This window comes from Pangasianodon hypophthalmus, chromosome 21 (genome assembly GCF_027358585.1).
Source record: "Pangasianodon hypophthalmus isolate fPanHyp1 chromosome 21, fPanHyp1.pri, whole genome shotgun sequence".
NCBI lineage: Eukaryota > Metazoa > Chordata > Actinopteri > Siluriformes > Pangasiidae > Pangasianodon > Pangasianodon hypophthalmus.
In genome coordinates, this window is record NC_069730.1 from 16,385,642 (window position 1) to 16,412,760 (window position 27,119).

Sequence of the window (27,119 nt, forward strand, 5' to 3'; positions counted from 1 at the left end):
GGGACTCCTTATAAATCTTTGAAAAAGTCTCCTCAGAGAAAACCTATTTAAAACCTTTTAATCAGTTTATTAATAGCCTAAGATTATGCGGATCGTCCACCATTACTGTTAGTGTTACTGGTTTGGCACTTGTCTCCAGAACATCTCTATATAATGTGGTTCCTTCGTGACCGAGGTTACCTTATTACCTCATTGTGTCCATAGCCCTGGACGAGGACTAGCTGTGGTATCACTTTACTAAGACAATTAGAAATCAAGCCTCCTTTTCTAATGTCTGTACCAAAGCCTGAATTCTCAAGCTAGAGGAAAGAACTGCTGAGTTTAGACTGAAAAAAAAAGATGAATGAAGTTAGACTAGTGGTGGATCGTTGTTAGACTAGTGAAATTGCTTCTGGTGAATTATTATCAATAAATTATTGAAGTCAGTGATAGATTATTAGCTTTACTACTATGAGATGATGAAATTTGCACAGTAAATAAATTCCTGGATAAAAAGTAGCGATAAAATTACATCACGCTTCCAGTCCCTCCTTCTCAGAGATCTACTAATCACCAGCTCCTCCCTTGTCCTGCCTCATCAGGACTCAGTTACCCTGTGACACATTTTCTGCAAAGTCTCTCATTTATTTAACAAGTTTTAAACCACATCAGTAGTTAAGTACTTTTTCAACCTCTTCAAATTTTGCCCATTTTTTGTATTGTTTTAAAGATCCGACTTTTTAAGACTTACATGTGAACAAATCCAATATGAATCGAGTGTCATTTCAGTCCACTGAATACTGTTGTGTGAGTGTCTCTAACTAGGGCATGGTGTGTTGAGGCCAGCGATGGGGAATTTTCCCTCAGCCAGATGGTCTGCTAGCTTTGTGCGCTAAAGCTCCTCTATGGGAGCACTATCCGAGTCAGTCGCCGCAGACAAATCTTTTCAGGTCTTTTCTTCCCATCTGCAAGCTTGTAGCTGGCTCGGTGTTGTACATGTTCCTGGAAGAATGATTACCCCAAATGCACACACACACACACCTACTTTTTACACTTCTTTTAACATCAGGGTCAGAATAATGGACACATGGTCAGTTACTTGACTTTGACATGACTTTGTTTAGGCTAGCACAAAACTAACACTGTGCTCAACATTAACACATTCTATGTCTGATGTACAGGTTGAGGTAGCGTTTAACACACATTACTAGACAGCGAGTTAATATTAGACCAGTTTTAGGATCACACCACTGGCTGCTTATTTCCTTTAGAACATTTTATCACTAGTATTTCAATCTTTTCGTGGTATAGCACCTTCCAGTAAACTATGTTCCAATCAGATCAGAACCTTCTCCCACTGTTTTGTTTTTTTTAATGCACCAAACATCTGGAACACATTACCATTAAACATTCGTCAGGCTCCATCAATCACTGATTTTAAAAAAAGAAAAAAAAGCATATAAAACATTTTAGTTCACTATATTATTTGCCTAACTTTTAGTTATATTATGCTTTATTATTGTAATTTTATTGTCTTTTTACACATTTAGTTGTTATTATTCACCTTTTCTGACAGTGCTATTATTCACTGCATTTGTGTCATTATTATTTTTTATTATTTATTATAATTGATTTTATTATTATCATTATTATTTTATTATTTTTATAGAGAATATTTTATTTTACAGTTCTATTTTTCAAGCCATTATTACTTAAACCCATGATATTCTGTATAATTCTGTATAACACACTGCCATAAAACCCTTAGCTTTCTGCTAAGCTAAATTACTGAATTATTGATCATAAACAGATACTTTTTTAACTATAATATTTCTAAGTTTGATACTGGCATTATTATTATTATTATTATTATTATTATTATTATTATTTCATTGTTAGCTACAGTTTGTTTCCTTTGTTATTTATTTATTTTTCACTTCACACTGTAATGGACTTTGTAATGGACTAGTAGTAGTAATAGTAGTAGTAGTAGTAGTTACCTTTTTTTCTAATGACATTCCCAGGTGAAAATAAATGCTGAACAGCAGAGTGCTATTGAGTAAATATTAATAAAATACACTGATGATCCTATTATTGGAAAATCGATATTTGAGTATACAGCGAAAAAACTGTGAGGTTACATCACATTATTATTTATCTGCAAGTGACTTTTGTACTTTTACAAAGTATCTTTCACTATCATGATCCTTAAGATTTAATTATGTACCTACTGTAATTAATAATACAAGCAAATCAAAAAGGTGAAAATATTACAAGGCAGCAAGAGTCGATTATTTATTGCTTAACCTGAACAATAGTTTAGAAACTCTTGAAGTTTTACTAGATGCATTATGAACAAAAATACTCAGTAGGTGCTTTAGAGTCATAATGAGCAGCACAGAGAGTATTTATAAGTATTATTTTATCTGATAATAGAGTTGAGGACAAGCAAAAAAGAGCATTAAAAATGATTTCTGAATTAATTCTGCACTGAACTTATTGCTGATTTACTGCATGCACAGCTTTTTCTTTTTCTTTTTTTTTCTACATCATGTTCTTGATATCCTAAACGGGAGCCTGCGAAGCTTCTTAAACTTATCTTTAGATGTCATTAAGGTCAGGAGGGAAATCTTGGCAGTAGTGCAGGATTGTTAGGACAGCGTTGATCCCTGAGACAGTTTGCCAACTCAAGCCTTAGTGGGCTAATTAAGAGATTCATACAAGAAACACAAAATAGCAAGAAATCCAATGCGGTCTAACTTTTGCACATTTCTAACAAGACACATTGTGAAAACACTGTAAAAAAAATAATCCTGTAGATATTACAATCAATTCACTTGCCAGGATGATATTGTAACAATTATAGGCTGTAACTGTACTTATTGCAAAATGCACAATTTTCAAGAAAGGTTCAAGAAAAGTACACAATATTCTATAAAAGTCAATTCATTTTAATATTGACTTTTGATATTGATATTATAAATACATTATATCTCACTGTAATAATCTTTACAGCAATTTTACAGTAACATGCTGACAATTTGAGGAACAGCAATTGTTTAGTGTGATGTTATGAAGATTAAAATTAGGGTTAGGTGTTAGGAGTTAGAAAATCTACCTTGTCTTATGACTTCATTTTTGTTAAATTAAAGTAAATAAATCCAAACCCATCATCACTGTTTGTTCAAATTATTATGAATTGTTTACTAGATCAGATTCACAAAATCTAATCAGTGAGTCTGTTAATCAACAAGCAGGTTAACTGAGTTAAAAAAAAAAAAAAAAAAAAAAAAGTTAAACCGTGTGTGCTAACTTTATAGATCTCACATTTTACTTTCATCACGGCAAAGTGGCATTTCAAGTAATTATGCTTAAAGTGACACCTTTGAATCAGGCGACTTTTCATTTCAAAACTATAGTCAATGAGAATGGAACAGTCTACAAACTCTATGACAGGAGTCATTTTCTGAGGAAATGCAGTACAAAAAAACTTTATTTGAGAATTCAAGTATAAGTTCCCTGTTTTGTGGTTTTGAGGTTCTGTCTTTAAAAAACACAAAGCAAACTTTAATTACAGATGAGTGAATGGAGGTTTATGTTGCTCACTTTCTATGGAGTGATGTTATGGAACACTGAACAGCATTAAAAAAAAAAACTCAACATCTTAATACATGTGTGTTTTCTTTGTTATAAGAGGGATTAGAGGACATTTTCAGTAGGACGCCATTATCATTTAAACAAAAGATTTTTGAAAGAAAGTTTTGTCAGAGCTTCATTAGCGCCGGCCTCCCTCTGTGTCCAGAGCACTGCTGCCGTTTAGAGCAATTACTCCAGCAGTGAACAACTGTCAATCATTCTTAAAGTGGAAGGATTCCAATTAATAAACCTCTTAAGTCTTTTCCTTTTGCCTCTCTTCTTTCTCGTGTGCTGGAGCCAGAGCGCTTACTGCCGAGACGCCTAGGCCATAAAGATCAGGACCTTTTGGCACTCGGTGGATGGGACGTTTTTTTTGCACTTTGGAGTGTGTTCGGTTGCTATTGTGTCTGCAGCGAGTTAACGCTCGTTAACAGTCTGTAAGAGCTGAATAAGGTGCCAGGCGAGCAAAAGAGTTCTGCTTGCTCTCTTCACTGTCATTCGTAAGGCGACAGCTCAGAGGAAGAGACAGAGATGTGGAACGACTAAGAAGGAACAGGTACGTTTGACCAATTTTCAACGAAAGTACAATTTGCTAATATCAAGCTAGTGGCTTATACTAAGAAAAGACAAAAATTACATTGCAATCTGAATTTTAATTTAAATTTTATTTCAAAAACTGCACAGCTTTTTATATTTTTAACAAACATTTTATAAATATAACATCCTTGGCTCTGAAAATAGTAACCACCTGTTGAGAGCAGAAGTTTTCAAAGAGAAAGTCTGAAGAGAAAGAAAGAAAGTTTGGTATTATTTTCAGATTCTGTGGAAATATTATAAGTATAGTAGTAATGATGCAGTAATTATACAATAGTAATAATAAAACACAACTAAAACCCATCAAACATCCAAGTAATTAAGTTTTTCAGTAATTCAGATTATTTATGAGAAACAAAATTAATATGCCGTAAAACTTTGTTATGTCTATGCTTGATATCATGTATCAAATATACTGCAGTACAGAGATGTTAAAGAGATGTATACAGCTATATGCTGGGAAAAAAGGAAAATGATTTAGATTTGCAAAAATGGCACTCAGTGTCCTAAAAACTGTGTCCAACTGTGCTCATATACCATGTGCCCAAAAAGTAACACATGAACCAGACACTGTAAACAAAGAAAGTAAAATCTGGTTGTATAGAAACATAGAAATTGATGAAGCATATAAATGGTGGAAGGTCAAAGCTGTCTATTTTCATTAAACTCAGGTTCCAAGAAATACAGCAACGGTTAAAACTCAAGAGACAGAGAATATATCTCACCACTGTTTATGAGATCAGTTATGTCTCAGGATATACCATCTTGTTGGTTGAATCAGAAGTCAGACAAAGAGCTGAAATTGTACAAAAGTTTTATGTAAATGTGCAAAAATGATCTTTTAATTTAATTGTTGCTGTGTATGAGGAGACGCTAAAGACCTCAAATGATGGTCAAATCTTTTGCACCATTTATTAACAATGAAAAGTCACCAAACAGACATTTGTAGTACTTTATTTCCCTCACATGTCACCAGACATTTGTGGTACTTTATTTCCCTCACCTGGCTTTCTCCATCACTTCCTAATTCACCATAATTAACATTATAACCTCACTGAACTTTTTCTCTTCCAACAGAAAACCACAGAAGCAACTCTCAGAAGATGGTTGCTTTTTCTATCTAGTCTGCTAACTACATCCAGCATTTTTTTCAATATTCAACAACTTTCCCTGGACGTACACTCCTGCCCTCGAATGCATTTGTCTCTGGATTCCATAAACATGGCGGACGATGGATACCTCTCGTCAGACAACTACCACGATCTGGGTAAAGGAGGCGGATCAGCGATGGGCGGGCGCTTGCACAGCATTGACGTCATTCTGGGCTTCAGTAAGGAACAGGACCCTCTGCTCAACCCTGTGGGACCTGCCGGGGGCCATAAAGGTGACGGAGATGTCCTGGTGGACCAGGGGAAACAGGTGACCTCTGACCCTTACGCTCACCTGCCCAGCATGTCTGACAACTCCCATCAGGCTGCCTATCATGGTGAGGAAATAGTGTTTAATCATAAACATCTCAAATTTTATTAATACAATAAATACAGTATGCTATGGATCAAAAAATGGTTCATGTCCATAATAGAGCTTCATGTCAATTTGTGTACTATTTATTAAATAGATTTTAGTTTCACTGGGAGATTTGACACCTTTCTTATTAAAAAAAAAGAAAGTTCCTCTAAAACGTTTTAATTGAGGGAACTTGTGGTACGTCCTGTTTAAATCTCAAATGCTGAAATTATAGTGTTCCGTGTTAATGCTACCCTTAACATAAATCTGCCAAAACATATAAAATAAAAGCAACTATACTATTAATTATAGTGTAGATAAAATTAGCAACAAAAAAAAACTCGTAAAGGGTTTTGTTTTTAAACATAATATCAATTGCCTGATAATGTAAGTTGCAGTAGTTGCATCATAAAATGCAGCTGTCAAAAATACAACCTTTAAGAATGCCTTTGACAAAAGAAGAATGTATTGAAATCATTCTCATGGCTGGATCAGAAAGCTGTCGCAAGGTTGAGATGGATTTTAACAGGCAACATTGCAAGCACATCACATATGATACTGTTGCCAAACTTATTAACAAATTCAAAAAGGCTGGAGGTGTTGCTTAAAGCAGAGAAGTAGACGTCCACAAACATCCACTGACGAAGACACATACATAGTCCCCTATGTATGGAGACCTTTGGGACACCCTGTAGTTGTTTTCCTCAAGACTTGAGCTAATACAACACACCCGCAAAATTATAATAACTCTTATAAGGTCAAATGAAAAATCAAAAGCTAGAAAAGTTCATGTCAGGGATAGTGATGGGGTCGAATTTGTACCTTTTCTTACAGCTTCATATTCATATGAAATTCCAACACATGACCCTCATATTAATTTCTTGTGAGATCAGGTTGGCTTATAGGAGCTAATCAACTAAACTATGCATGAGGAACATAAATGAATTCACAGGCCACTAATCACAGAAAGAACCTTATCAAGAGTCACACCTGCCACTACCAGAACTACACACTTACAGCACACTAGCGCAATGATCTAATGATAATCTTGCCTAACTTAATTAGATTGCTTTACTCTCAGCTCCTGCTACAACATGTGGCTGCCATCACTCTTTATTTGTTTCTTGGAAATTAAAATCTTTACTTTTGCCAAGCAGGTCCTTGTCATGTAGACAAGCAGGCTGAGAGGTTTTAAAGCAGTTGGATTAACAGCCAAGGCCACATGAGCTGTTGCAGGTTTAGCAGGTGACATCTGTTTGCCTGTTCAGGGATTACTGAGGAGAACTACACAGACAGACAGAGAGATGTGAAGGAACTCATGAACTCATGTCTTGTTCAAAAGAGGTTTGGGTTTAAATCAAAATTATATGGTGGTATATTATGGTAAAGAGTTAAGCCACGTGAGGATGTGCGTTGTAGGGATAAGCGTGTTCTTAGGCATGACGTCTAATGCATTAATACTGAATTCTATTATCGTGATGCGATCACAGGCATGCGTATATCGAGGATTTAATAATGGTTCAGCCAATCAGATTTTAGAACTGAAAATATCCGTTTTATAATTTAAAACTCAAATAATTTGTTCTCATAGCATATTTTTTCACATTTTGTCTCAGTGGAGAACTGTTTTCAAGGGTTCTTTAGGTAGTTACATTCTTGACTTACTAAAGGGGTTCTACTGGAACCCTTTCTGATAGGGATACACTCTCTTGTATAGGGTTCTCCAAAGAATTCATCGCAGAGGAACAAACCAAAGAATGCTTTATGGCACTGGATTTTTTTCTAAGAGTGTGATGGTCATTTTTATACTAACCCAATAATTTGTTGTACTTTCTTACCATTGTGATCATACTACTCTTTTAGTTTGTCTCTGCTAGTTTGGAGAATGCTCCAAGAATCATACAAAAAACAGTTTTCCTTTTAGATAAGGTTATTTTTCTAAGAGTGACTTTAATTATTGTTTGCTTATCTGAATCTTCTCAACACCTTTTCTAGTAAAAAGATCACACTTGTTGAGAATAAAGATCAACCCGATCTTGTTTTTGGCTCTATAGATACAGGACTCTTCTCAAATAATAAACGAGAAGCCGAGGTTGGGGATCTTCACCATCATGGTGTGGAGAGTGACAGCAGGTCTCCCGAACCTCTAGAGGACGACCAACCCAAGAAGAAACACCGTCGCAACCGGACCACCTTCACCACTTACCAACTGCATGAGCTGGAACGAGCTTTTGAGAAATCCCACTACCCCGATGTGTATAGTCGAGAAGAGCTGGCCATGAAGGTCAATCTCCCAGAAGTACGAGTGCAGGTACGATTGGAGTAATGTGTTGAGACAAGCTTCAGTGGTCATCTAGCATTCTCTTAATGTTGATCAGATCTAGTAGCACCAGGTAAGGTGTTAAGCCAAAAAGATAATGTGTTAATGGGAACCACTAGACAGTGTAAATAGCAAAGTCTTGTTATAGGAGCTTTGTTTAATTGGCACTTTAAGAGTCCCACATGAGACCTCTAATCCTGGGGCTTTAGAGTGTTCCTGTTTAACAAACTGTCCCTTTGTCTTACCTTCACCATAATAGATCTTCATGGATTTTTTCCTAGGTCTGGTTCCAGAATCGACGTGCAAAATGGCGGCGTCAGGAGAAGATGGACACCGGTGGCATGAAGCTCCATGACTCGCCTATGCTGTCCTTCAACCGGCCTCCCATGCCCTCCAATGTCGGGCCAATGAGCAACTCCTTACCCTTAGATTCCTGGTTATCGTCACCCCTTTCCAGTGCCACTCCCATGCACAGCATCCCAGGATTCATGGGTCCATCCCAAAGCCTGCAGCCCACCTACCCGAGCCACCCGGGCTTCCTTAACTCAACTCCAGGCATAGTGCAGGGAATGCAGCCTATGCCTCCTCCACCTTACCAGTGTCCACCGACCTTCAATGACAAGTATCCACTGGAGGACATGGACCGCAGCTCCAGCATTGCAGCTCTGAGAATGAAGGCCAAGGAACACATTCAGTCCATGGACAAAACCTGGCAGCCCATGTGATTCGAGGATCAGATTTTGTAAAGATGTGTACACTGTACAGTTTTTATAGAACCTGTTAGAACTGTGTGTAAGCAACAAATATGTTTGTTAATCATGGTATGCAACATGGAAAGTCTTCTGAGGTTTAAACTCCACAAAGCCATGGAAAAAAAGGAGACAACTTTTGTTGTCTGTTGCTCAGAAGAAGGACTACTACTGGTTTAGATAGCAATTCAAAGAGGTAGCTAAACTTTATGCACTCTACAACCATTGACTTTATAAGAATGAAGGAATTCTATAGTCAAGCCAGGAATCTGAAAAAGCAAGCATAAACACCCCTATGTGTTTCTTTTTTAGTCATTTCCAGTTTGATCATCTGTTAAAGGTAGCTCAGGGAATCAGGAATCAGGTTTGGGGTGGCAAGAAAACTGGGCAATAGGGCAGTAGTCAAGGCTGCCACTGTCAAGTCCAAGCCCAGGACAAGCCAAGATCGAGTCATGGTCAAGACCAAGTGAAGACTGAGTCCAAATTAAAGTGAAGTCAAAATCAACACCAAAAACCATTAATTCCTTTTTGAAGCCAAGCCTTTACTTCAATTACTTGGCTTCATTCACAACATTGTGCCAATGATCAGGCTGTTAGGCTGAAAGAAATTACTTGTCAAACTTTGTGCAAGACCATTATTGTCAAACAAGGCCAAGACCATAATTAGCAAGACCAATGCCCAAAATGAAACAAGTCCAAGTACAAATGCCAATAAGTCGGACACAAGTCCAAGTCAATACAGAAAAGGTCTCGAGACCAGACTCGATCCCAAGACTGGACTCAAATCCTACAGCTCTACTGTCAAGACTTAAAACATTAACTACTTTTACGCAGGCTAATGCTTGTCCCTATTTCAAACAGGCTAATGCTTGTCCCTAATTCTGGCAGGTGTGCTTTTTGGCTAGCACCTTGTACATACTTGGCTTTGACTTTCAAAACTTCCAGGTATCATTATTCCTGTCCAGATTATCACAAACAACACATCAATTTCAGGACGTGATGGAATAACATGGCTCATCTTCAGAAAACCTACGAGACAAAATACGCGAATTATGGATAATGGTGTAAGTTCTTTAGCATAACATGCACTTGGACGATTGCCTGGTTTTCTACAATTCTGATTTGAGGATAGGTATAAAACCATGACCACTACTTGAGTTTGTGTCATCTGATTAAAAGTAAGTCAGAGAGTTAATGATTATTTTAAACTATGGCACAAGAACACACTAAAGTGTAAAGTTAGGGAGTATTCACTAGTACCCTGGAGTATTTTTAATCATTCATATGCATCCCCAGTGTTGCCTGAGCCTTGGTTTTGTCTGTACAACCACTGATTAAAGGGCATTTTGAAAAAATGACCTATCTACCCCCAGAGCTTGCTGAAGGATATGAGGTCATTAGCTGATTGTGTAGCTGTCATAGTGAGTACATGTACGGATGCGAAAGGAGAGTCGCTTAGTCTGGCACCACTCTCTGTTCATTTGTTGCTTAGTGTTGATCGCTGCTCTTTGTCTAAGACTCTAAAATAAAAAGACAAAATCTGGACTAATAGGCATCACTTCGGACAAATGACCTTAACCCTTTACATGCAAGGGTGTCACCAAGGAGGGAAGACATTTTGCTGAAAATATATCCATAATCTGATTATTTGGCTCAAATATCAAGTATTTTTCTTATAGTGTAATTGTTACAATTCGCCTTGGAGCTCCAAATTGATCGTGAGAGTGAGCAGGATATTGAAGTGATGCCTAAAACTGAGTATAACTAAGCAAAAGGAATCAAAAATGTAAAGTAACAATGCCTAAAGCAGAGTAGCAAAGGTATGATACCATATTTAATCATGAACTCTAAAGATTGACATTCTTTATATTTTGTATGCTATTTTGTATTGTTTTAGAAAATGAATGTAATTCAAAATATATCATACTCTACCTTTTTGTGCTGACTCGTATGCATCAACCTGGGTAATACTGTTATAACTGCAGAGGTCTTTCTGTATTATATGTAAACATTGTGGTATACTGTGAACAAAGAGGAAGCAAGGAAATGACAAAGCCAAAGAGTATGGTCTTTTGTTAGCTATGAAAATATTAATGTGAATATTTAGACATTAGCTGATTGGATCTGTATGAATTATATGATTGCCTATGCAGTTTTGTTAACTGTCACTCTATTTTTTGTCATATTTTATCTTTAGGCATGAATATTTTGCACTAACAATGTCAATAAAGATAGATCACTCAAACGACATAACTTGGATCATCTTTGTAGAGATATAGAATTGATTGATTTTAAGTTATGAATGAATACAGAAGAGAAAAATGCTAACTAACCATCTATGATGCTTAAAAGCATGATAGTGCCCTCCCCATAAAAGATGTCATATTGCTTAATAATTTAGCATGTTACCATGATAGACTTACTTTAAATTGCTTCTTGTCACAGAGGTCCATGGTTTAGTGATGTGTGGAAAAGATGGGTTTTGTATTATTTTGTTTGGGTTATAAATCAGCAGTCTTCCGAGGTTTTGTATTTTATGTACTCGCTGTTTGATTTTCAATGTGAAAGTTAATTGTACTATTAAAGGTTTTCAAACAAGACCTTTTGACCAGTCACAGGTTGTGTTATTCAGTCCCTACACTAATTATAAATCTGGTCATTCAGCAACAGGTTTAGGAGCCACGTCAAAGTATCTGTACCGAAAAAAAAAAGTGCCATGGAGGGGGGGTTGAAATTGGGGCATTTTTTATTGAATTTTAACTGAAAAATGGACAAGAATAGGCACAGACCTCTGAGGGTTAGTTCATAAAAAATTATCGGTGTGAATTAATGCACTTAGCTTGTATTAGCAGCTTATGAATGAATGAATAATTACATAAATACATTTTTTACAATATATTATTAGTTAAAAATGACACAGTTTTTAAATTATTAATTTTTAAATTGTTAATTAATTATATTTACTTATATATGTACATATATGTATGTAATTTTGTTTATTATAATTAATAATTTATAAACTGATAAATATTGCACTGTATATATATATATTATATATATATATATATATATATATATATATATATATATATATATATATATATATATATATCACTTTTTTTAAAACAATTTAAATTGTTTACAGACCCAGTGTTTAAAGCTAGCTATGCGTAACTTCATCATCATTAGTCTGGGGTGAGTGTGTAGTGACCTGCCCTTGCCTCGGACCCAGCTATGTACCCCCACCCCAACCCCCCCCGACCCTCTCCTCGCTGATGCTGATGGTTTGATGGCGCAGATCCAGGCCGTTAGGGAGATGAGCCTCCACTCCATCAGCCCTCTCCAGGGGACACAGAAGGGAGGGGCAGAGATGTGTGGAAGTAACAATATTCATGGGCTGATAAATGAATGTGGGCTTACTAGTGCGACAGGTTGGTCTATGCTGGGAAAAGCCAGCTATTCATTACCCTACAGAAAGTTAACTGGTCAGTGGAAGTTGATTAATTTAATATAACAGCAATTCTGACAATAATTCCAGCTGTAATTCAAATCCCAGGTTTATAATAATGCGCTCATTCTAATACCGTTATCGTTTCTATAGTTACAGCTCATTCACAGGGAAGTGTATGGTACTACTAATCTAAAACTAATACTGCAGTTTTCTGTAAGTTTATTTAACATTTATGTACGGAGTCTCCAGTGTCAGCACTTTGTAACTGTCAGTAGGGGTTTCTGTGACAGGAGAGGTTTTGGGCTTTTCAGTTTTTTGTAACATGACAAGCTTTTTTTTTTGTCTTAATAACAAAAAAAGAGAGGCTGGTGAAGGAATGACTGTTTATAGCTGCTATAACCTAAGTGATAACTAAGTGTTACTAACCTGGTTTACAGACGTTCCACAACATTAAATGTAGCTATAAACTGATAAAAAAGTATGACATGCTGTTATTTAATGAATAATAATGTATCTGTTGGCAAATTTCTGTGGTATAAGAGGAATAAAACTCTTATAATGATTAGCAGCGAGTGGTGCGATGTGTTACAACACACCCCCAATCCTTTCTTCCAGCCTCAGGGACAGTATCTGAAGCTCTGACTCATCACAGCAGGCTATGTGATGCCTCTGATGAAGCTTCTTACTGGGGTGAGACCTGAGTAAGCAAGAGGGTGTTGGTCAGAGTTTGTGAGGTAGAGACAGACAACAGTACATTATGGCAGGGTGTAAACAAGCCAGACATTTAATCCACTAAGTAAAGACTTGACTGATTGAATGGAAATCAGGAAAGAGAACAATATTAAAACACGCAAACAGAGATATAAATTAATGTTTAAGTGTGCATCTCTAACAACAATTAACAAATTATAAACTATAGCTACATTTTTATTTTCACACAGAAAACGCTCATTCAATACCTAAGCTTTCTGTTTTTGAAGTGCTGGAAAGCACTAAGCTTTATCTTTTTTTTTGCATTCAGATGGTGGTCTGATTAGAATGAATAGCTTGTGTGTGTGTTTTGATGTTTGTGCTCAGCCTGTGATTAACTCGCTGATTAGGAGGACATGTTTTATGGTGGCAATAATACAGGCACTAAGCGGAATTAATTAGGTTTGATTTCTTCTTTATGGGACCTCAGGGGCCATCATTCTGGGATGATGGGAATATTCCTTCCTTTTTGTTTATTTTGCTTTTTAATATCTATTTTAGAGATATATTTTAGATATGTATTTTTAGAACTAGATATGTCGTAATTATGTTGAGATTGTTTAAGAAGTCAGTACAAAAGGCTTTAACATGCAGTAAATTTGATGATGTAGAAAAAAAATTGTTTCTCAACTTTATTATTTGTCATGAGCAATATGGAATTATGCTTTTTTTTTAAGGAAATGCACTTAAAGTGGCATTAAGGCAACATCTAGAGAGGAAAGATGAACTGCAGATACAGCATCTACTTTGTTCACCTCAGAGGACATTTTAGAACAATTGATTAAAAAAGGCAGATTTATTTCAGTTTTAATTCACTATATCAGAATTCCAGTGGGACAAAAATTTATATACACCAAGTTGACTGTCTCTTTAAACAGTGTGGAAGAATCCAAAAATTGGTGTAATGAGTTTTTAGAAGCTTCATCATTAGGAGTTAATTGGGAGTGCACCTGTGGCTGTCTTTAAGGCATCTTTAGAGCCATTGTCTTTTTGCCCTTGATACCATGTGAAAATTCAAGCAACTCTGCCAAAATTTGTGGACCTCCACAAGTCCGGTTCCTCCTTCCTTAGGAGCAATTTACAAACAACTAAAGGTACCCGAGAGCATCTGTACAAACAATTGTATGCAAATTTAAAAATCTTGGGACCACACAAACACTGTATCATTCAGAAAGGATCCACAAATTAACTCTCAGCGATGAACGAACTTTGGTCCGAAAGGTTCAACTGAACCCAAAGACAATGAGATCATCATTTTGTGGGGGTGTTTTGCTGGAAAAGGGATTGGTAAACGTCAGAAAATAGACAACATCATGCGGAAGGAGGATTATCTAGAAATACTGAACCAAAACCTAAAGACATCAGCTAGAAATTTAAAATTTGGTCGCAGCTGGGTCTACCAGCAGGACAATAATCCTAAGCATACATCCAAACTTGTAACAAAATGGCTTAAAGACCACAACGTGAAAGTACTGGAGTGGCCATTACAAAGCCCTGATCTGAATCCTGTAGAACAGTTGTGGAGGACAAAAAAACAAAACAAAAAAAAGGAGTGTCTGAGCAAGGAGGCCCACAAAAACCTGACTGGTCACACTGGTAGATCATCTTTACCAGCTGAAAAGTGTTGGTAAAAAAGAAAAGGTTTCTGAAGTTCTAAAATGAATGGGACATTGTAGACAAGTCAGTTTTAAGAAAACAACACAACAGCAAGGTGATTAGAAAATCTCCAACATTTATTAAGTAGTCTATTCAAGTAATAACACTGAAAAATATCTTAGCATTTGGTGAAGATGCCCCAGTGCTGTTGCCCCAATAGCACATACGCCCCAATGAATTGTGGTCATTTATGGACAGAAAAACACCCCAAGATCTGAGCTGGAGATGTGAAGAGCCTCCTCAGCTCAGCATTGGTGGTTCAGTGGTAGAATTCTCGCCTGCCACGCGGGAGGCCCGGGTTCGATTCCCGGCCAATGCAACGCGTAATCTTTTGTTACTTTGATAAGACTTTTCATCAAATTTGATAAGACTTTTCAACAATTTCTTGCTTGAAGCTGGAAGCTGTGGAAACGGTGGCTCATCGCCCCCGGTCCGCCAGAGGGCGATATGACTTTTGAAAATATCTGTGCAAATGCACACTTGGTGAAGCGGGGTGTGTATCAGGCAGTCACAGGGCGCCCCTTGTGGTGGGGAAAACAACACAAACTGCAGTTTATGGAGCGAACGGCAGCGATCCTGAAGTGTTCATGTCCAGTTTCTGGGCTGGAAAAACTCAAAAAGGGGGAAAAAAAAGAAAGAAAAACAGAAGCACAGAAATGGACCCAAAACACCAGTAAGAATTTAACGCTAATTAGTTGGAATTAGTCATTTTGTTGGCTTTTGTGCTTCCGCTTGTTGGAATAACTGAAATGCAAAAACTAAGTGATTAGCTAGCTAGCTAGTGAAGTGTTAGGCTAGCACATGCTACTCTGCTAGCTCGTTACTGCTAGTGATGGGAAGCTCGGATCATTTTACTGACTTTTGATCTTTGAATCTCGTTCAGCAAAATGAACGACACTTAATTCAAGTCATTTTGTTCATTTGGGCAGAATTAAATTAAGATGTTAAACTTTCAATAGCCAAATTCCCCCACTTAGGCAAACTTTAATCATATTCCGAATAAAGAAAAATGATAATGCAGCTAAGGACAGATTATGAGGAACAGAAATGATTAATTCAGCACTCACGTGGGTCTTCTGGTCCGGGTGGAAATTCTTTTGTCACGTGACAGCCTGAAAAGTTTAAAGCAGAACCATCATGACAGAAATTCACACATTTATAAATAGTCAGAAATAAAAAAGCTACAATTTGAGACCAGAAACGCTTTTTGTATAACTGTAAGAGTAAAGGTAAACCCTAACTACCTGCTTGTTTTAAGGAAGGCTGGGAATTATGAACTTATTTCTGCATCCAATACAGAATATATGCGGCTGTCACGTCACGTGACAGCTGAACGACATGATGTTGCGCATGCGCGGCCAAGACGAAATGAACAAATTGCTCTCTGAGACAACTCGTTATTCCCGACTCTTATAAAAGAATTGAACGAATCGTTCATGAACAACCCATCACTGGTTATTACTAGCTTTGACTACACTAGCCTGTTGGCTTTGAAGATAGTTGAGTGTGAAAATGCCCCAGTACTAAAGAGAACAAGACTTCTCTGTTTTTTCCTGTTTGTAATGTCTTTTAGTGTACCAGCACTTGTTGGAATTTATTTGCTTATTTCACTTTAGCATTCATGTTCATGATCTCTTTAAAAAAAGCTTTAAAAAAGATGGCAGCATTAGTCCAACATTTCCCTTCTTCCATATGCTATGTTTCATTGTCTTTTCAGTAAACACACAGGCTAGAAACAACTTTAATCCACACACGGTACTGAAACTATACTACAGGTAGGAATAATCAGCTTGCTTTGTATAAATTGTGGTCATTTATGGACAGAAAAAACACCCCAAGATCTGAGCTGGAGATGTGAAGCACAGCCTCAGCTCAGCATTGGTGGTTCAGTGGTAGAATTCTCGCCTGCCACGCGGGAGGCCCGGGTTCGATTCCCGGCCAATGCAACGCTTAACCTTTTGTTACTTTGATAAGACTTTCAGCAATTTCTTGCTTGAAGCTGTGGAAACGGTGGCTCATCGCCCCGGTCCGCCAGAGGGCGATATGACTTTTGAAAATATCTGTGCAAATGCACACTTGGTGAAGCGGGTGTGTATCAGGCAGTCACAGGGCGCCCCTTGTGGTGGGAAAACAACACAAACTGGAGTTTATGGAGCGAACGGCAGCGATCCTGAAGTGTTCATGTCCAGTTTCTGGGCTGGAAAAACTCAAAAAGGGGGAAAAAAAAGAAAGAAAAACAGAAGCAGAGAAATGGACCCAAAACACCAGTAAGAATTTAACGCTAATTAGTTGGAATTAGTCATTTTGTTGGCTTTTGTGCTTCCGCTTGTTGGAATAACTGAAATGCAAAAACGAAGTGATTAGCTAGCTAGCTAGTGAAGTGTTAGGCTAGCACATGCTATTCTGCTAGCTCGTTACTGCTAGTGATGGGAAGCTCGGATCATTTTACTGACTTTTGATCTTTGAATCTCGTTCAGCAAAATGAACGACACTTAATTCAAGTCATTTTGTTCATTTGGGCAGAATTAAATTAAGATGTTAAACTTTCAATAGCCAAATTCCCCCACTTAGGCAAACTTTAATCATATTCCGAATAAAGAAAAATGATAATGCAGCTAAGGACAGATTATGAGGAACAGAAATGATTAATTCAGCACTCACGTGGGTCTTTCTGGTCCGGGTGGAAATTCTTTTGTCACGTGACAGCCTGAAAAGTTTAAAGCAGAACCATCATGACAGAAATTCACACATTTATAAATAGTCAGAAATAAAAAAGCTACAATTTGAGACCAGAAACGCTTTTTGTATAACTGTAAGAGTAAAGGTAAACCCTAACTACCTGCTTGTTTTAAGGAAGGCTGGGAATTATGAACTTATTTCTGCATCCAATACAGAATATATGCGGCTGTCACGTCACGTGACAGCTGAACGACATGATGTTGCGCATGCGCGGCCAAGACGAAATGAACAAATTGCTCTCTGAGACAACTCGTTATTCCCGACTCTTATAAAAGAATTGAACGAATCGTTCATGAACAACCCATCACTGGTTATTACTAGCTTTGACTACACTAGCCTGTTGGCTTTGAAGATAGTTGAGTGTGAAAATGCCCCAGTACTAAAGAGAACAAGACTTCTCTGTTTTTTCCTGTTTGTAATGTCTTTTAGTGTACCAGCACTTGTTGGAATTTATTTGCTTATTTCACTTTAGCATTCATGTTCATGATCTCTTTAAAAAAAGCTTTAAAAAAGATGGCAGCATTAGTCCAACATTTCCCTTCTTCCATATGCTATGTTTCATTGTCTTTTCAGTAAACACACAGGCTAGAAACAACTTTAATCCACACACGGTACTGAAACTATACTACAGGTAGGAATAATCAGCTTGCTTTGTATAAATTGTGGTCATTTATGGACAGAAAAAACACCCCAAGATCTGAGCTGGAGATGTGAAGCACAGCCTCAGCTCAGCATTGGTGGTTCAGTGGTAGAATTCTCGCCTGCCACGCGGGAGGCCCGGGTTCGATTCCCGGCCAATGCAACGCTTAACCTTTTGTTACTTTGATAAGACTTTCAGCAATTTCTTGCTTGAAGCTGTGGAAACGGTGGCTCATCGCCCCCGGTCCACCAGAGGGCGATATGACTTTTGAAAATAGCTGTGCAAATGCGCACTTGGTGAAGCGGGTGTGTATCAGGCAGTCACAGGGCGCCCCTTGTGGTGGGAAACAACACAAACTGGAGTTTATGGAGCGAACGGCAGCGATCCTGAAGTGTTCATGTCCAGTTTCTGGGCTGGAAAAACTCAAAAAGGAGGAGAAAAAAAAGGAAGAAAAACAGAAGAGGAGAAATGGACCCAAAACACCAGTAAGAGTTTAACGCTAATTAGTTGGAATTAATCATTTTGTTGGCTTTTGTGCTTCCGCTTGTTGGAGTAAATGAAATGCAAAAACGAAGTGATTAGCTAGCTAGTGAAGTGTTAGGCTAGCACATGCTATTCTGCTAGCTCGTTATTATTACCTTTGACAGCACTAACCTGTTGAGTTTAAAGATAGTCATGGTTGAGGTGGTTATCTTTTACAGGTGTTTTCAGAACTATAGCAACTCAGACGAGTACAACCAGTGAAGAAATGATTTAACTCCGGTCAAAAGTTTCATGCTAAGTAGCCTAATGGTCTAATGTTCATTTTTCAGGTGCCAAAAGGAAATGTTTCTGGGCAAGATTACCCACAAGACTTAAACATTTAAAGAATCAAAGCGAAAAGCTATCCCATACTAAGTTACTTTATCTATTTGTTTAATTCTTGGTCATTTTGTGACCAGTGATTTGTTGTTAAGAACGTTAAAAGCTTAACATTTTGCCATTTTGGGCTTGGCCAGGAGTGGGTGAGTGTGTGTGTGTGTGTGCATAAATATATATATATATATATATATATATATATATACACACACACACACGCATACACACATACATACATTTTATATATATATATATATATATATATATGCATGCACTCTGCTGCCACCATCAGGTGAAAGGAAAAATTACAACATGTTGGCCAGTGAGCTGCCTATCATGCATTCTAACAGAGAAGCTGTGGACCAGTTCACGTCTGTCCATGGGCTACATTTGGACTCTGGACACCCCCGCCATAACCCGTAGCCCCTAACCTTTAAATAGTTTGAACTTCTCTGCTTGTTTTGTAGAATTGTGGACATTCGTGGACAAAAAAAAGGCTCAAGGTATGGACAGAACTGGAAGCTATACTAATCAGCAAGTCTGCTAAATAAATTCAAAATCTGTTCCAGTTCTACTTCATAAGGTAGTTTAGTTTTGTATGATAATGCTGTATTTGATATGATCCAGCAGAACTTACATGAAGTTTGCAGCCGGACCTTCTCAATCTCGTCTCAGCTCAGCATTGGTGGTTCAGTGGTAGAATTCTCGCCTGCCACGCGGGAGGCCCGGGTTCGATTCCCGGCCAATGCAACGCTACTTTTATTTTTTTGCTCCTTAACTAATGTTTTGTATATTTAGTTGTTTGCTAAGACCCTTCATCCAAAGAGATTTACAACTCCACGTGTACATGCTGCTGAAGAATACAGTACTGCTCAACTCTGCATGTTGCAGGAAGTGCTGTAACTCTAAGCAGGATTTCAAAGCACATTAAATTTGCAAAGGGGTTACAAGTAATGCAGAGACATTTATTTTGCCTTTTTGAATAGAAAAATGAGTTATTTCTTTTTTTTAGTAGATATCATTAAGTGCTCCAGGATATAGGAATCTGAATTTTATCTGAAATCCAGTCTAATAGGCATTTTTTTTATACTTCTGAAGAAGCCTAAGTGAAAGTTTCATTTGTCATTTATACATTTGTCACATGAAGAACTGCACATTGAAATTCTTTTGGGAGCTCCGCCAAAAAATACTGGACATATATTACGTATAATGTATACGAAACAAAATCTACAAATGTGTGAATGCCAAATTTAAAATATACACAAGACTTTCAATATAGAAAAATATCAAAAATACACAAAATATGCATAAATGTGGGTGAGTAGTGTACATACTCAGTGTGCAATGTGCAAAGTAGTGTGCAAAAAGATGGCTGTGCCAGAATGGTTTTGGTGTACTTTTTTTTTTTCTGCATATATATACTGAAATTCTTATCTGAAGTACCTGACTACAACAAACCCAAGCTTCGATTTATGAATATCCCCACAAAATATGACTCATTTGTTTAATCCACTTCCTCCATATTTTCGGGCACGTATGTAAGTAGCAACGCGAGGGGCGGGGCCACGCCCAGCGGAGGCGAGCCCTACGCGCTTCGTGGGCTATTGTGATTGGTCCGCCGGTCGGCTTAGGAGCCAATGAGAGGCAGACATCTGTTCAGCCACGCTTCTCCGAAACTAGCGATAAACCTCACCAGACCTGGCTGAGGTGGACAAATCGCTGGAGGGGGAAGAGCTAGGAAGGAAGACTGGTACTGCTTCACGAGAAATTTGAACTAAAAATGCAAAGCTTTACGTTGTTTACGATATTTTCAGTAGTGCTGTTGACGTTTTCAGTCGAAGCTACTGTTTACTTTAAAGAGCAATTCCTCGACGGTGGTAAGTTGAATTTACTGAAAACCTTCGATACAGGATGCTAGCAAACAAGGAACTGAGCTCAAATTGCAACTAGCCAGAGATTATAATAGCACAATGAAACAACCAAGGCGAAAATAGATTGCTATTTTATAAATAACTTGTTTCTTTTTAGCAGTTTGGTCAGCTCAGATGTCTTTTTGTATGCTGTTGTCTTAAAATCTTTTCCATTAATGGTCTACAAGCACACTTATGAAAATGAATCCTTGTTATTATGAGATTAAGGATTGAAAAGGGCTTATAATGCATTGTACATTTTAGCGTGTTAGCATGCTGGTTTTCCCCCAAAACATTCCATGTATTTTAGACCTTAAAGAAGTGAATGCAAGAAGCAAGACATTAAGATTCAAATCGAAAGTAAAACATTTAATAATGCATTGTGCAGTTTTGCCAAGCAGGAAGTGTCTTTTTTTTTTTTTTTTTTTTTTTTTTTATTCTGCCACCATGCACAAGACATCAGAATGTTACATTTCCTCAAAATGACTCAGGAATGTTGTGTGATTTGTTGCAACCACCATTCATTCCTCAGTGTCTTCCTCATGTGATGTAGAAATGCATCATGGTTGCAGATATCTTATTAATTTGGTGCACTAACACCTTTATCATTTTTTTTTTTTGGTCCACTTTTGATACCTAGGATTGACATGCCAGCCTTTCAATTATATGTATATACGTTCAAGTATGTTATAAGGATATCCGGTGTGATTAGTCAAAAATGTGGTGTGATTGGTCACAAGGGCTTGTTTGAAAGCTGTGGGCCTGCTGTTTATTGCACAGCTAATTTACACCTTGAAAATCAAACCACAAATAAATAATAATACAAGTACAGTACTCTTAAATTTATTCAATTCACATAATAAATTTCTAAATTATTAAGCGATATATATTAGACATTTTCTTTCAGGTGCCATGATAGTCAGAAAATATTAACCCTTTAAAGATTTCTCACAGCTATCACCTACTGTTGACTGATTTTTCTATCCTAATGTTGCAGATGCATGGAAGAGTCGATGGGTGAACTCGGAACACAAATCTGACTATGGACAGTTCAAACTCACTGCTGGAAACTTCTACGGTGATGCAGAGAAAGACAAAGGTAACTCCAACGCAGCTGCCCAATTACACATTTGTAAAGCTTAACACTAGAGTGCTGTTGTAGCTCTAAGGTCTTGACATGAAGACTCTGATCTTATCCATCCTGCTGTATTCATGTGCATGCTTATTCACTCTTCTTTGATATTTTTTTGATTTGTTAAGGCTTGCAAACCAGCCAGGATGCCCGCTTCTACGCTGCCTCTGCACGGTTTGAGCCCTTCAGCAATGAGGGCAAAAGCCTGGTGATCCAGTTCTCTGTGAAACACGAGCAGAAGATCGATTGCGGAGGCGGCTACGTCAAGGTCTTCCCCGCTGACCTCAACCAGGCTGATCTGCACGGAGACTCGCAGTACTACATCATGTTTGGTGCGTCTCGATTTTAGACAGTTTTTATGGGGAAGGGGGGGGGGATTATCGGTGAATTAGAGAATTAATTAAGTTTTTAATCATCTCAACAGGTCCGGATATCTGTGGTTACAGCACAAAAAAGGTCCACGTCATCTTTAACTACAAAGGCAAGAACCACCTCATCAAGAAGGAGATCAAGTGTAAAGTAAGTGTTGTTCATTTAGCATACCACTGTTAGAGTATCGGTCCACTACTATAATTGTGAACACTGTTGTAATTTCTTTGTGTCAGGATGACGAGCTGACCCACCTCTACACGCTGATCCTGAACCCAGACCAGACCTATGAGGTGAAGATCGACAACGAGAAGGTGGAGTCCGGCACCCTGGAGGAGGACTGGGACTTCCTGCCTCCTAAGAAGATCAAGGACCCTGAAGCAAAGAAACCAGAGGACTGGGATGATCGAGCCAAGATCAGTGACGAGACAGACACCAAGCCTGAGGTATCGGCTGGCACTGCATTCAATTAAATTAGCTAATATCCGTGTACATAATGCATTCAGGGACGATCATGTTGACTAACCACAGCAACAGGATCAATTTCTACTCTTTAAATCGTGGGTGAAGCAGGATAGAGATGTCGATTCATTTGGATAGCCATTTAAATATGTAAAGACAGCCAGCCATTACTTGACTGAATATTAAAACCTATGTGGAAGAGCTTATACAAAATTAAACAAAGTCATCTTGAGATGCATCTGTTCACTCTGTTGTCATTTTGAAGGTGCTTTCCGATCATTAGCACAGAATCTTCACTGACTCTCCACTGATTTTAGCATTAGACAAATTAACTAAATTAGTGCACATTAGCTAATTCATGTAGTTTAATAAAATTGAAATTGAATGTGTATAATATGTATATATATATATATATGCATGCGCCATGGTCTGTCTGAATACTCGAAGGTGTGCATTCAAACAGTTGAATGCACAGGTAGTTCTAGTCAGTTTAATCACCGTTCTAAATTAATGCGCTGCCAATAAATACAATAAACAATTGTAACCATATTAACATACAGTTACAGTTGAGTACAGTAGTTAAACTCACAGCTTTGTTATTAGTAGAGACACGGCACAGACGCAGGTAATTTACACATGCACAATCTCTTTTTCTCTCTCTCTAATAACCAATTATTTTAATTCATTCACATAAATGTAACCTTATCGCACTACTTTATCTCTGTATATGATTTAGAGCGGGCAGAATTCTAGATCTAACACCCCGTACATAAAATAAGTAACAGTTATTTTTATACTTTCAGTCGAATTTTGCATTGCAAATATCAGTGACAGCTTTAACTTGTCAGTGCTGGCAAGTGACCATGGTACAAGTGGGATAATCCACAGCTATATGTAGATAGATAGTAATCCAAGTTATACTACAGAATGTTGCAGCTGCTTTTATTGATAACACCATGTGTAATGGTTATTTTCTTAGGACTGGGACAAACCTGAGAATATTCCAGATCCCGATGCTAAGAAGCCTGAAGACTGGGATGAGGATATGGATGGTGAATGGGAGCCTCCCATGATCCCCAACCCAGAGTACAAGGTATAGACTCCTTGTGCATTGCTTGGGGTTTTATTGATTTCATTGTTTTGTTTGACTTGCTTACTACTCCTCCAGTTATCCTGTGTTCACACTAGCAAATGACCATGTCATTGCTGAACATTTGTTTTCTATGTACGTGTACATCACGGAGCCACAGTACTGAGATAGTTCTAGCTGCAGAGCCGAAAGGGCCAGGGGTGGAGCGGGACCTCCTCCTATAAGCCTGTCCCGAACTCCTGACCCACACTACACTGTAACACCTCACTAAACACACTTATCCAGCATCAAACACACTCCACTTCCTGGACTTTTGGCTCTGAAGCTATGTATATCTACTACAGTTTGTGCACTCCCCCAAGCGCCAACAGCAGTGGTCACTACAAGACTAGTGTGAACAAAGGGTTAGTGCACTTAAGTCTGAGAATAAAGCAGGTTAATAAGAACTTTAGATATCGTTACCATTACAACACGTTTTGCATTGATGGGAAACCCTTCTGCTATACTTATAATTAATTTCATCTCTGCAGGGAGAGTGGAAACCAAAGCAGATCGATAACCCCAACTACAAAGGAGTCTGGGTGCACCCAGAGATTGACAACCCCGAGTACAGCCCTGACTCTGAGATCTACAAGTTTGAAAACGTTGGAGTTATTGGGCTGGATCTGTGGCAGGTGTGTTTCTCTACTTAGGATGATTGAAACTATTTAGTACTTCCTATCTGAGAGTTGTAAAATGGATTTATTCAAAAACAAGATAGCTGGCTGTATTATAGTATTCTAACATGAATATACAAACTCTTGTTAATATCAGGTCAAGTCTGGGACCATTTTTGACAACTTCCTGATCACAGATGATGTGAAAGAAGCAGAGGAATTTGGAAAAGAAACATGGGGCGTTACTAAGGTAATTTCATTCAGTTTGTACTGAAGACGTTTTGTTCTGGGAAAGCTTAGAACATTTGCTCTAAATATTGGTCTCTTCCTTACTGCAGGGTCCAGAGAAGAAAATGAAAGATGAGCAAGATGAAAAGAAACGCAAAGAGGAGGAAGAAAAGAACAAGGACCAGGACACAGAGGCAGATGATGATGAAGGAGACGACGAAGAAGAAGAGGAGGAAGAGGAGGAGACAGAGACAACAGAGGAGCCCGAAGCAGAGGGAGAGGAGGACGATGTTCAGCCTAAAGACGAACTATAAACCAGGAAGTGCTTCCTCAGCGCATGCGTTCTGGCACCAGGGATACAGCTGCAGGGCATCGGCTCAAAATGATGCCAATTGGAATGGGACTCTGTTTTTTGCGTTTTATGCGGAACAGAAAGCAGAGTAGTAAATTTCAGATTTAGAATTCAGCGTTGTGTTTTTGGGTGTATGTTTAACTTTATATACTTTTTTTTTTTTTCTTTTTTTTTCTTTTTTTGAGGGTGGGAGATGAGGTTAGGAAGCAGGTGTAGGATTTGGGGGTTGAAATCTTTCATAAATCTTTTCTTTTTGCCTTAAGGGAAAAAAAAGATCAGACTACTTAGACATATCAGTTTCATTCTGTGGTATTTTTTATTCAAAAAAAAAACCCCTGAAGTCTTGAAGTTAACACGGCTGTAAATAAGATAAAGTTACTGGTTCACAACAGAGGAAAATTTCTACCTTGTGAGAATGTGGTGACTCGAAAGAGTGAATGTTTGCAGAAGATTGTATTATACTTAAAATCCACAGAATTTCAAACAGCACCTCCTTCCACTCATTCTGTGATTAAATTTTTTCTCTTTGGCACTGATTTTGTTTTGTACCACAACTTTTTCTGTCTCCAATCAAGACGTTGAATGTGATTCACTCATTCCAGCTCTATTTATTTAACAGAAATGTCTGAATAATTTGACCCACAACACCATTCTTGACACACTGTGAAAATAGTGACCAACATGCCCAGGACAAACTGTCTAATAATAGTCTTAGCGGTAAGGTCATCAGAACCTAAAGCAGAGATTTCCAACATCAAATATATATATGAGACTTTAATGTCATGGTACTTCTAGGTCACTTTGCTCAGTCATCAGTTGTGTGTCTGTGATGCCAATACTTTTAATAAAAGAATTTATTAATGAATTCTGATTTGAGACTCATTTATATACTATTATGACTCGGAAGTTGAGGGGTTATAGTTGAGATTTGTCTTTTATTTTATGGAAAATTACATAATTAATACATAATAAGTAATACATATCGGTCCACTTAGTTGTCTGTCATCTCATACAACTAATCAGGACAAATTACATATAACAAAAAATTAAAATTAAAAAAGTGATATAAGTAGAAAAATCACATTTGGCACGAAATTTAAATTTCATTAACTTTAATTTTTTTTTATTGTTTTATTATTTTTTTTCTGAGAGGCATTTCTAAAGCCTCTTCTTTTTCTTCTAATTTTTTACCACCATCATAATGCCTTATATAGGCTACAGACTACAGCACAACAAACCAGTGAATGCATCTGTGTGCCAGGCAAAATAATCCAATTTACCACCTTCCATATAGGAAAAATGATGTACATTTCAATATTCATAATCAGTGTGTGATCTGCGATTCTGCAAAAGATTTATTTTATGATTAAATTATGATTTAAACATTTTTCATCTTCATGCTGGTCTATTCTCTCTTCGGGTAACGGTTTCCCACATTACCCACAATGCTCTTCTACCAGCTGTGATTGTTGCCACTGGATTTTACCCTCTGATCATCTCTTCAAAGTGATGCAGCAGCACTTTAGTCCTTCAGTCTATCCAGCTCTCTCACCACCTCATCTGTACACTCTGCTACAAGAGGTCAGCTTCCAAAGCTTCAGCTTTCATGCTCATACCACTGCCAATGCCACCTCGCTCATCATCTCATAGATCGTTAACCAGCTGAGCAGAATCAGCGTAACGCTTCCACTATTTTTATGTTGGACATCTCACTTCTCATTCTCACTGTAAGTTGCTCTGGATAAGGGCGTCTGCCAAATGCCATCAATGTTAATGTAAATGTCGTTAATAGGACATTGATGTCCAATGTCCCTGGAAAATGTTGTGTGAGAACAAAAGCTGTTATCCTTTATTTTTGAGATCATTGACATTTTTCTTCTATTAAATGCTATTGTAACAGCTCTAGCAATAAGAATGCCCCCTGTGACATCAGCAGGGCACACAACTGCTAACCTCTCACAAGAATAATGAAAATACAGCATTAACCAGCAAATTAACACCAGAATCACTGACCACATCACAAATATTATAGTATAAATATA

At 37.7% G+C, this 27,119-nt stretch overlaps 2 protein-coding genes and 4 non-coding genes across 6 annotated transcripts; all 6 read left to right on the forward strand.

Moving 5' to 3' along the window:
• The first annotated feature begins 3,916 nt into the window (after positions 1 to 3,916).
• On the forward strand, positions 3,917 to 11,421 carry rx2 (retinal homeobox gene 2). The gene is made up of 4 exons (XM_026925384.3): positions 3,917 to 4,171; positions 5,287 to 5,695; positions 7,770 to 8,026; positions 8,317 to 11,421. Exons 2-4 carry the CDS (start codon positions 5,404 to 5,406, stop codon positions 8,758 to 8,760), a joined length of 993 nt encoding a protein of 330 aa, XP_026781185.1. The 5' UTR covers positions 3,917 to 4,171; positions 5,287 to 5,403; the 3' UTR covers positions 8,761 to 11,421.
• A 3,468-nt stretch (positions 11,422 to 14,889) lies between these two features.
• Positions 14,890 to 14,960, forward strand: trnag-gcc (transfer RNA glycine (anticodon GCC)). Its single transcript has one exon. It is a non-coding gene; the product is annotated as a tRNA-Gly (tRNA).
• A 1,556-nt stretch (positions 14,961 to 16,516) lies between these two features.
• On the forward strand, positions 16,517 to 16,587 carry trnag-gcc (transfer RNA glycine (anticodon GCC)). Its single transcript has one exon. It is a non-coding gene; the product is annotated as a tRNA-Gly (tRNA).
• A 1,524-nt stretch (positions 16,588 to 18,111) lies between these two features.
• On the forward strand, positions 18,112 to 18,182 carry trnag-gcc (transfer RNA glycine (anticodon GCC)). The gene has a single exon. It is a non-coding gene; the product is annotated as a tRNA-Gly (tRNA).
• A 1,375-nt stretch (positions 18,183 to 19,557) lies between these two features.
• On the forward strand, positions 19,558 to 19,628 carry trnag-gcc (transfer RNA glycine (anticodon GCC)). Its single transcript has one exon. It is a non-coding gene; the product is annotated as a tRNA-Gly (tRNA).
• Positions 19,629 to 20,562: 934 nt separating this feature from the next.
• On the forward strand, positions 20,563 to 25,942 carry calr3b (calreticulin 3b). Its single transcript, XM_026925383.3, has 9 exons — positions 20,563 to 20,755; positions 21,786 to 21,887; positions 22,049 to 22,252; positions 22,345 to 22,439; positions 22,526 to 22,735; positions 23,731 to 23,844; positions 24,372 to 24,515; positions 24,655 to 24,747; positions 24,836 to 25,942. The coding sequence occupies exons 1-9, from the start codon at positions 20,659 to 20,661 to the stop codon at positions 25,037 to 25,039; spliced, it is 1,263 nt and encodes a 420-aa protein (XP_026781184.2). The 5' UTR covers positions 20,563 to 20,658; the 3' UTR covers positions 25,040 to 25,942.
• Positions 25,943 to 27,119: the final 1,177 nt, after the last annotated feature.